General features: G+C 36.1%; 2 protein-coding genes across 2 annotated transcripts in view; one reads left to right on the forward strand and one right to left on the reverse strand.

The window, feature by feature from the left end:
- The window catches only part of LOC132186560 (L-ascorbate oxidase homolog), a 3,673-nt gene extending 1,027 nt beyond the window's left edge, over nt 1-2,646 (forward strand). Inside the window, exons 4-8 of the mRNA XM_059600537.1 lie at nt 86-187; nt 1,021-1,372; nt 1,816-2,181; nt 2,269-2,347; nt 2,446-2,646. Of these exons, the coding sequence (XP_059456520.1) occupies nt 86-187; nt 1,021-1,372; nt 1,816-2,181; nt 2,269-2,347; nt 2,446-2,646 (1,100 nt within the window). The remainder of the gene's footprint in view (nt 1-85; nt 188-1,020; nt 1,373-1,815; nt 2,182-2,268; nt 2,348-2,445) is intronic.
- A 2,652-nt stretch (nt 2,647-5,298) lies between these two features.
- On the reverse strand, nt 5,299-6,794 carry LOC132187159 (dof zinc finger protein DOF1.1-like). The gene is made up of 2 exons (XM_059601361.1): nt 6,731-6,794; nt 5,299-6,568 (listed from the first exon to the last, which is right to left on the reverse strand). Exon 2 carries the CDS (start codon nt 6,547-6,549, stop codon nt 5,560-5,562), a length of 990 nt encoding a protein of 329 aa, XP_059457344.1. The 5' UTR covers nt 6,550-6,568; nt 6,731-6,794; the 3' UTR covers nt 5,299-5,559.
- Nucleotides 6,795-10,964: the final 4,170 nt, after the last annotated feature.

Consider the following 10,964-nt stretch of genomic DNA (forward strand, 5'->3'; position numbering starts at 1 on the left):
ATAGCCGCCTGCTTAGGGCGGCACTCGAGTTTGGCTTGCCTCCGGTGAAAAAATAAACTCTCTAATACAACTCACATATAATTGTAGGCATTGCGGCAAAAATTGGACTCAGGCATTCCTCTTCCTCTACCTGATGCTCTTCTCATAAATGGGGTTTCTAATCATTTTGTCTTCTCAGGAGAAGCAGGTTGTTATCACCACCAACTCTATTTCTTTTTTATTGTCTCCTTATTTTAAAGATTAAATTAAAGGTTTTAAAATCGCAAATTCAAACGAATGGTGTGAATTACATTTTATACTTTTGAAGTAAAGTATTGGACAAATATGAAAAATGATAAAAATTATTCTTTCAGCCATCTTTCAACGAGTAATGTTATAAGTTTTTCTAGAGTAAATGAGTAAATCTACCATTAAATTTTTGTAGGACCCACATGAGTTTATAAATTAATGATGAATTTATTAGATTGGAAAAAGTACCCTTTGCTCTCTCAAAGTTTGGAGCGATTTTCAATTCAACCTATAATATTTCAATTTTGGCAATGCATCTCCTAAACTTCCAATTTTTTGCAATTTGGCCAATTGTATCACAAACTTCTCATATTGTCCATAATTTTTTTTTTATATATATATAAAAGAATTTTAAAAAAATCAGGGTGGCCGTAGCCCCACCCCTTTGGCCATCTAGCTATTTTTGCACCCCCAAATTTTTTTATTTTTTATTTTTTTATAAAAAATAAAAATTATGAGCAATATGGAAATTTTGGAATAACATTGGTCGAATTGCAAAAATTTGTAAGTTTTGGGGGGGGGGTGCATTGCTAAAATTGAAACATTGGAGGTTGAATTAGAAAATGGCCTAAACTTTGAGGGATAAAGTGTAATTTTTCCTATTAAATTTGCAAAAAAATATAGTTGAAAGAATGATGTGTAGTATATCTAAGATAAATATATGTAAGAAAAATGCTATAATACAATAAAAAGACCCGTAACGAGGTTTAATTGGTTAGATTGTTTATGCAGGGAAAACCTACAAGTTCAGGGTGTCAAACGTAGGCATAGCAACTTCAATTAACTTCAGGATTCAGGGCCACGTGCTGAAGCTGATTGAGGTAGAGGGATCTCATACTCTACAAGACACCTACGAGTCGCTGGATGTTCATGTGGGTCAATCGGTAGCTGTTTTGGTTACCTTACATGGGTCGGTCAAGGACTATTTCATCGTTGCTTCGACCCGTTTCACAAGGCCCATTCAGATTCTCACTACCACCGCAATTCTTCGCTACGCTGGTTCCAACGCCCGGGCCTCTGGGCCGCTGCCTATTGGTCCAACTTATCACATTCACTGGTCTATGAAGCAAGCCAGAACCATCAGGTATTCATACATATGCCTTTTAGGAAACTTAACTTACCCTCTAATTAATTTTGCAATAATAACTTTGAATTATTAAAATTTGTAATGTCAACCTTTTTTTAATTTAACCCATCTGTTAGGACTTTTGGTTAAATCCTAATAGAGGACGCCAAAATGACCAAAATGCTCCTATTTTTTTATTTATTTTTTTAACAAAAAAATAAACAATTGTTGACTCAGCATTATACTGTTTAGTTTTTTTTTTTTTTTTTTTTAATTGTTTTAAGGGAAATTTTGTATTTCTTTTATAAATGAAAAGGGGCTAAAACTTGGGATACCATCAATGCAAATTTTGATAATTCGAAATTATAATTGCAAAAACCCTTGGTAGTTTGAGAGTATATATATATATGAATTTTTGGCGCTATTCATTGAGCTCATGTTATTCATTTTCGTGTGCAAAGGTTGAATTTGACAGCCAATGCAGCCAGGCCAAACCCTCAAGGATCATACCATTATGGGACAATACGCGTCACGAGGACAATTGTTTTAGCCAATTCTGAAGCCAAAATAGGTGGCAAGCTACGGTATGCTGTTAACAGGATCTCATACGTCAATCCAGACACCCCATTGAAGCTCGCAGACTGGTTTAACATCCCTGGTGTCTTTAGCTTGAACACAATCAAGAACACTTCAACTCCTGGCCCTGCAATCCTCGGCACCTCTGTCATTGGAACTACCCTTCATGACTTTGTTGAAATCGTCTTCCAAAACAATGAAACCTCTACCCAATGTTGGCATTTTGATGGAACCGTTTTCTATGTTGTTGGGTAGGCCTTTGCTTTTGTGTGAAATTTTTATACTATTTTGATTCAACGATATATCATTTATCCTCTGTTGGTTCTCAAAACTTTCAGATATGGTTCCGGTCCGTGGACGCTTGACATGAGAAGACGCTACAATTTGGTTGATGCCATTACTAGATCTACCGTTCAGGTAAGTGAAAGCAACTCTTTATGGCTATTAAAACATGTCATGTTAATCTCGATTCTATATTGACTCATGCACACTCATATGCATCTGACATCTGACAGGTATATCCGAAGTCGTGGACCGCAATATTGGTGTCTTTAGACAACAAGGGCATGTGGAACTTGAGGTCTACAATTTGGTCAAGGAGATATTTAGGACAGGAATTATATGTGAGAGTTTGGAACAATGAACACAGCCTCTTCACTGAGAATGATATCCCTCCCAATGCATTACTTTGTGGCAATGCCAGGAGCCACTCGTAAAAGGAATTTTCTTTTGTTTGTGTGTAACATTTTTTCTATCTTATTTTTTAGTTTAAAATTTCAGTTACGAGGGTGTGACTGTCAAGTAAAAAAAAAACAAAAAAAATAAAAACAAAAACAAAAACAAGAGTGATGGCAAGTGGAAATGTTCAAGTGTCATTGTATAAGAGCACTTCCTATTCATAATTATAATAAACATTTCCCCACCATGTTTCCATTATTCGATTGAATTTTCAATGAATATCTCTCTTTCTCTCTCCATTTATATGAATGAGGATCAAAGTTGACATGCAGCCACGTGTTTTCCAGATACTGGTCCCCCTCAGTACTTGATCATTCTCACTCCTACTGCTCGAGAGAAAACTGAAGTGAATAGCTATTTTTCTTATCAATTATCTATTCTATTTGTGATAATATTGTTTCACAGTTCAAGGATATATGCGTGTATATATATATGAGGATGAATATACGTACATGTATATAATATTATGCATGGATCCACTTAGTTTTAACGTATGCCACCTTATGATCACCTTCTTATCATGTCGATCCCATGGCTTTCGTTATGTTGATATATAACCTTGGCTTCCTTTGAAAAACTTTTCGTTATGTTATGCACATCGATCGTTAAATCTCTAAGCCAAAGTCATGATGAATGATATGAATTAGAGAGATGCACAGAAAGTGTGAAAATTAATATTATTATTTTCTTATATAAACTGTCGTGGTTAATTATTCTTAATTTTCCCACTTAATCCTAAATATTTTCACATCTTTAACTCTATATTATTTTTATTTTATATTGTTTAATTATAACCATCATCGTTTGGCAAACACAATATTGCACACAAAAAACAAATACAATAAAAAGCAGTTATTTTCTCCATGAAACTCACGAACACAAGACATTTGGAAACCTTCATGGGTTACTACGAATTTTATTTTTAATTACTTGCAAAAATCTACTTCAAGCGTTCATTTACTGGCGACCCCCAAATTCAAAGTTCTCGAAATGATGATTAATGGAAGCTCCATTACTTTCTTAGTAACAGAGAGGAGCTATACCATTGTGATGGCCCCCATAACAAAATTCTCCCACATAATCCTAATAATTGTTTATTGTTGACGTTTCTGGCAGATCAACCATGCACGTTGATGAATCCTTAAGTATTACATAACAAATTTTAAATTATGTTAAGTCTTAGTGATGGCAAATTTAGTGTCAAAACTTGTTGAGTTGTAAGTGTAAGTTTAGAGTTGAAGTTGATCTTAAAAATGCAGTTCAGGATACTTGATTGAAAATTGAATAGAAGTTGTTGATTGCAACCTTGATCAAAGCTTGTTCAATCGAAATGATGTTTCTGCAAGTTTCAATGAGAAAACCAAAATGTCTCAACTACAAGCTCAATCAATGGAGGATCAAACGAGGTTATGAAAAACAATATTTTAAGTTCAAGTTCCACATAAAGCCTCGATCGCAATCAATAACGAAGCATGTTCGATTGACCATGGTGTTTCACAGAATGCCTTGATTGTAGTTTTGATTGAACCGCATTCGATTGAAATAATCATGAAGTCAAAGCCAAGATCTTCGATCTCAACTTGTGATATAACCTCATTCAATCGCTGCCATATATGTAATCTTTGTGAAACCCTAGCTAGTTTGCGTTCGAACTGGATTAATTCTAGTTCAATAAAGACGGTCGTACCTCATTTAATTTCTTAATTGACTTACTCATGGAGAAATACCAAATTCCTTCCTAAACCTATATCTAAACACAAACCTCTTCTTATTTTCATTGAACCAACCACAACCACACAACAACCTTCAGGCCCAGAGTTCTAGGCTCCAAAGGAAATTCTCTAAAAGAAAGGCCGGAAATCTGGAGCTATTGCGGTAGAAGATAAACATGTCAAGTTCTTTACTACAAAGATTGTAATTGTAGTTGTGAAATTTTAATTGATTGTGATGATTATCTGCAAACACCTATCCACCTCCCTCTAGATGTGTGTTTTTCAATTAAGTTCAACAATTTTAATTAAACACATTCTAAAACCCTAATCAAGGTAGATGCCCTGTTGATTTCCTGCAGGTTGTACTAATTAATCCTAAGAAAGAAAGGATTAAATAATGAGAATCTCAGCCCTAGCTACTACCTTGTGTGCTCGAGCTACTAAGAAGATCGATCAAGCTACCAGAGCGCGTGTGTGTATGTGCGCGTGAGAGAAAAAGGTTCGAGGTTTGAGTACTAGAATAAGTGAATAAAATGTAAAGGGCAATATGAAAAAAGTTGGCAAGTGCAGGCGCAGATCTTTACCATAAGGGTGCAGATGGAATCCTTGTTACTAACAGTAAGAAGCAAATTACTGTTTAAGGAAACTCTTCCCAAAGGCTGCTTTATCACTTCCTTCATCGCTTTCTCGTAACAAAACAATCAACATAGATATCTTCATATGCCACCCACTACTCTACTACCGGCCACCACCTCTTCTTTTTATATAAAAAGAAAACCCTAAAGTTTTTGAGCCAATCAAGACGATAATCTTTTTCTCCGATTCTTGTTTATTCTCAAGAAAAAAAAAAAAAAAACCCATGATATATTCTAAATGAAAATGGATGCCATTTGCAACAACAACATCAAGAAGCTAGCATTAAGAAACACCTAACATTTTCCATTTATACCACTTTTTGGTCCTTGGTAGTTGGTACACCCTCATAAGTTAAACACACCTAAAAGCTCACACAAACAGGAAGATCTTTTAAAAACAAAAAAAGAAAAAAAGACTGATGCTACGGCCACTTTCATATACCACAACCCAAACAAGCACCAGTGCACCACAGAGACAACAATCCTAGCATATGAAGAAGAAGAAGAAAAAAAAAAGTAAATAAAGAAAAAGATTTAATAATTCTCAGGGATATGCACCATTAGTAGTTGGAAGATCAGACCAAGAAAATGCCGGATTCCAGTACCCCAATTCCACCCCAGCAACCGAAGTTGACTCCAAAATGGACGATGAAGATGAAGAGGAAGATGCCACGTTGCCGAGAACCATTGGTGAGTGATCAGCATAGAAATTAGTTGATGATGATCTGAGCCGCTGATAAAGCTCTTGAATCCCACTGTTTTGAACTTCGCCAACTACATAGCCGTTTTGCTGTTGGGCTTGCTGGTGACTATTGTTTCTCCAGAAAGAGCTGCACAAGCCCAGAGAAGGCACCTGGCCTAGAGGATCGAAGCCCAGGGTCGACGTCGACCGTGCATTTAATCCAATGGTTGAAACCGCTGCAGGCTCAGTACTCATCATGTGTGATCCAAGCATACTCCCCTCCTCCTTCACATTGACAGAATTAGACAAGTGACTAGGGTTAGGGTTAGGGTTAGGGTTTTGAGTAGCTCTCAGTAAGGCCAGGAGATGAGAATTCTGCGGCGAACCCCACAGAATTGGGTTTGATGGAAGGTCAGGATCAAACCCAGTACTTCCAAGGCCACCTGACCTTCCAATCTCAGATGATATGGTCTTCATCTTGCCCGAGCTTGATTTCCCAACCGATGCCGCCGACATGGTAGTCGGAGCGGTCTTGTTCTTTCGGCATCCGCCTCCGATCGGAACATTTCGGAGTGCACCACCTTTGGTCCAATACCGGCGACACGTCTTGCAGAAGTGGCGGGGCTGAGTGAGGTTGTAGTTGTTGTAGTAACAGAACTTGGTGTTGGAAGAATCACACCTTGGACACCTCAAGTTTTGGTTGTCTGAATTTGATGAAGTAGTTGTTGAGGAAGAAGAAGGAGATTGAGAAGAAGAAGAAGGAGGTGGTGGGGCTTGTAAAACTCCCCCATTAGTGGAGATTTTCCTCTCTCCTGCTATAAGGCCTGCACCTCCCAACAGTTCTTGGATCATCTTTTTCTTCTTTGTAGATCTACAACAATCCAAAAACAAGAAAAGAAAAGCAGAGATCAAGGATTAGTCCTTTTGAGTAAGTGGGAAAAGCTAATTAAAGAAAGTAGGTTTTTTGTTGGGTATATATGATCAGTGTGCATGTGTGTGTGTGGGAGAGTAGTAGAGAGGGTGGGAATATTACATGATCACTTCGCCTTTGTAACTTCACTTGGCTGGTTTTTTTCTTTTTCTTTTTTTTGTCGGTGTAAAAGAATAGAGGATAGGAGGTGGGAAAGCTTTATTATATATAGAAGAAACATGCAATGTGAAAAAAAGCAAACTACTTTAGACTATTTTAATAAACAAGTGGTTTTTTGGATTTTGGAAATTGGTTGTATATGTCAGTGGTTCTTGGAAGGAAGTGGTCTTTTGTCCATTTCCCTAATCCACCCTATTAGTCAGTAGCAGTCATACATACATTTTCTCCCATGAAAATCTAATTTGACAAGACCCCATAATTACCCTAATGATTCCAATAACAATCACAAGTAAATGTGAACGAATTAGTGGTTTCTTTCATATTCTTCATGTTTTTTTTACATTTATAATATATAATAATAGAATTTGGGGTAAGAAGCACGTTTTCTTTTGTATTCTTCGTATGGGTTGTTAGAATATATAGCTTCATTTCTTATAAAATAAGTGGTGACTTTAATATATGTCATGATTAGAACAAATTAAGATGCTGAATTAGAATATTGTCTTTGTAATTTACCATCTTATTTTCAACTAAATATTCTATGTATTAAGCGTTATTAAAAAAGAGTTTAAGTTCACACGTGAAAGAAAGTGTTAATTCTATTAGCTTAAACATTTGAAATAAATGATATTTACATGGGTTTTGTCTTGACATATATACAACTAATTATATAGGAACTAAACAATGCCAAAACTCGATTCTTCAAAAAAATTTCTATCTTTTTTTTAAGGGAAAGCATATATATATTGCCAATTATAATCTTGTAATAAAAAGACTTCTTAATGATAGATATAATTTACTTCTATATTCTAGTGTGTGATGTAATGTCAAATCTTTTTGGATGAGGGAATTTGACTTAAAGTGGCACGGATGGAACGAATTGAAAGATTCGAATTAGAGATTTTTGTTTTACAATATATGAGATCTTCAATTCGATTTCACTATTCCTCAAGAGTTGTTCATGAATGTTTCGCTTTGCATCGATCATGTATGTATATTGTATTGCTGAAAGTGGGGAATATATAATGATAATAGTAATCAAGTTTTCTAAAAGAATAATCTTTGTTGTGGGGAAGCTTTGTGTTTCCTTCCTGAAGATGCTGTTAAGAACAATCATTACAAGTTCAAGAGGAGGACTAATCACGTGGAAGTACGTGTAAAGCTAAGGTCCCTACCCCAACTAAAGCCACTGCCTGAAAGTTATTGCTTGAATTTTGCTTTCCCGGCTTCCCCACATACATATGGCTAGTACCAGAGAAGCCAGATGCATAATATGATATTTGATGGCTACATAGCCTTCATGTGCCACACATGGAGTTGATTACAAACTGTATTACACGTACCACTGCAAACAAGGTTACACGTGTGGTGTACTTTAATCCATTGCATGGGCCTTAATAAGTTTTTAAATAAAATTATGAGAAGTGTTTTGTAAAGAAATCTACTACGACTACTAGGGTATGTAGGAAAATGCTACGATGGACATGAAGGGATGCAATTCAAAATACATGCAATTAATCGTGGAACATCAAAGTGTATAGTGACCAACAGAAAGAGGAGACATTATTAATCATATGTAACAAAAAAAAGAGAGCTTTGGTCAAGATGTTTAATTTGAAAACATGCATATCAATCTAAATGGATAAATAATATGATGAAATCACATATTTTAGCAATTTGGTGATGATATATACAAGTCTCAGATAGAACTCATCATTAAAAACCAATTTACAATGAGAAAGTACCAAAGAGATTATATATACACATATATAATAGGATTGTACCAACGTCCACGGTAGTCCACTCTATCCTATAAATCGTTCCTTTTATGATACTAAATTATACAAATTTTGAGTATAACTAATTACCATTAAAAATCGGTTTACAAGGGAATGGTGCTCAATAGCTTATATACACATTAATTATTAAGATTGCATTTGAGTTATGTATGACACTTATGATCGTAACAAGTGCACAGTATAATCTCAAATTATTATATGGATAGGAATTTTGAGAGAATAATTACAGATTTGATAGGTTGATTGGTTAGGTACGTCGTTGATCGGGTGCATAGAGCATAGTTAAGAGGAAATTTCAATGAAATGACTTTAAAGGTAGAAAGAAGACCCTGGTCATGGACTTGAGACTGAAAGGTGGTGTGCTTGCCTTGGTCTGGCATAATTAAACACTGTTTTACCTAAAAAAAAATAGAAACATAAGACAAAATGTAAATCAATTTACTTGATGGAACCATTGATATATAATTCTGACCAATTATGCACGCTAATGCCGCAGCAACCACGTTTAATTTACATGATTGTGTGTGTGGACAAGACTTTTTCCCATGAATTTCTAGTGTTCGAATGGAATCTTAATTCAACCATTTATATTTGTGCATAAAATAATAGACGACTGAGAAGAATTACTTTTAAAAGACTATGGAGAGACGGGGGATGGTGAGAGGAGGGGTCTACATGTCTCAGATTTGCGGTACCATTTGTCAATCAATATCTTGATTCTTAGATTATTGATTATGAAGGGGGTGAAATCTTATCACTTAAGTTACAAGATAATATAGCCACCAATGGATAATTATTGATATCTTGGCGTTTATCACCGCCTTAATTAGAATTTTGGTTTAAGCCTCTATATCTACAGTCTTGCCAAATCTCATGACTCCACAGTTGATTACATACAAGAATAGGTTAATAAACTTGGTTGTCGGCCTATATAGATTGAACAAATCCATAGTCTGAACAGTTTAATTAAGTTAATAGAAATGAATGAGTTTAATCATTTAATCAAAATTTGTTAGTAAATGTTTGATGGTTATTTTGAAGATCGATCATTCATGAGAATAAATCTATTATATACATGTCATGATATTAAAACAAATGTTTTGAATTTGAATTTGAACTCTTAGGAAGCAAGTGGGCATGGACGTATTGACTGGGCATAATTGACTCATTGAGGGTGATTTAGTTCAAATTAAGTGGCTTAGACACACATGTATCACGATGTAATCAAATCAACAAGCTAGGTTGAATTGTATTATTAGAATATATTAATCCTCCTGAAAAAGATCTGTGGCTTGCTTCTTGATGAGGACCATTGTAGCATGAGAAAATGAAATATGAATGGAAAAGGAAAAGCCGAAAGCATCAGAGAAAAAAGAAGTACCGTGTTTGTTTTGCCAGAAGTGCTTGCAAATGTGGGGAGTGGACTAATTTTGACAACACTTTGATTGGGGGTTTGCTTTTTACGTGTTTCTTGATTTTTGTTATTCGGAATTATTGGGGTAGGGGCGATGGTACAGCCATACGGTACCTGACCGCGCGTGCCGTCCGGAGCGCGAGACTCTGCGAAGACCGACAACTACCTTTAAGCCTACGACTCTGCCCGACTTTATCTGATCTAGCCGGGCAGCAGAAAACGACGCGAGCTTAAGATATCTCAGACACACAAGGCGGGCAGAGAGGGCAGCCCGGTCAGACAATCTAGTCGCCGTCAAAGGTCTGCAGGAGCAGTGGTTTCCTCGATTCTCGGGCTCTCTTTCTCTCCCTTCGCTCAGTCACAGTCAGCTGCTTTCTCTTTAATAGGCTCCTCCAACGCAAGATTCGATTCCCGCCGAGTCTCTACAAAAAATAAACCAAACCGTTTCACGTCGTACATTCTTTTTTTTTTTTCCTGTTATAATTTTTGTTTGTTAAACAAGCGAAAGAAACCTTAGACTTTCTTTAAAAAATGATAAGAAACTATAATATAAAGTCCCATAATAATACAAGGCTATAGAACCCTAGAGAGCAGTGAATAGACAACAATGCATGAGATGGGATGTGTGATAGAATCCCACATTCTACATGGACCCCGCTGGGTGTCTCCCCTTATGCGGCAATACAGCTTTTCTAGGGCTCCTCACCTTTCTCTTTTTTATTTTTTTTCTTTTTTAATAAAATTTGGAGTGCGATGGGTACGTTTTTGGCTACTAAAATACGGTCAATAATTCAACCCCCCCATCATCTCTCTTATTTCTCGACCATTCTTCCACAACTAATGCACGTCTCTGATTCTTTCCTTTCCTGCCCAAAACTCCTAGGAAGGACCAGTACCTGGCGGAGGATGCTCAAAAGGAAATGAAAAAAGAAAAAGAAAATGTAAATAACGGAAGAAAGAATAG

Source organism: Corylus avellana, chromosome ca7 (assembly GCF_901000735.1).
Source record: "Corylus avellana chromosome ca7, CavTom2PMs-1.0".
NCBI lineage: Eukaryota > Viridiplantae > Streptophyta > Magnoliopsida > Fagales > Betulaceae > Corylus > Corylus avellana.

Bases quoted from the DNA above. Each gene is read 5' to 3' on its own strand.
- LOC132187159 (XM_059601361.1), bottom strand. From the start codon at position 6,549: ATGATCCAAGAACTGTTGGGAGGTGCAGGCCTTATAGCAGGAGAGAGG.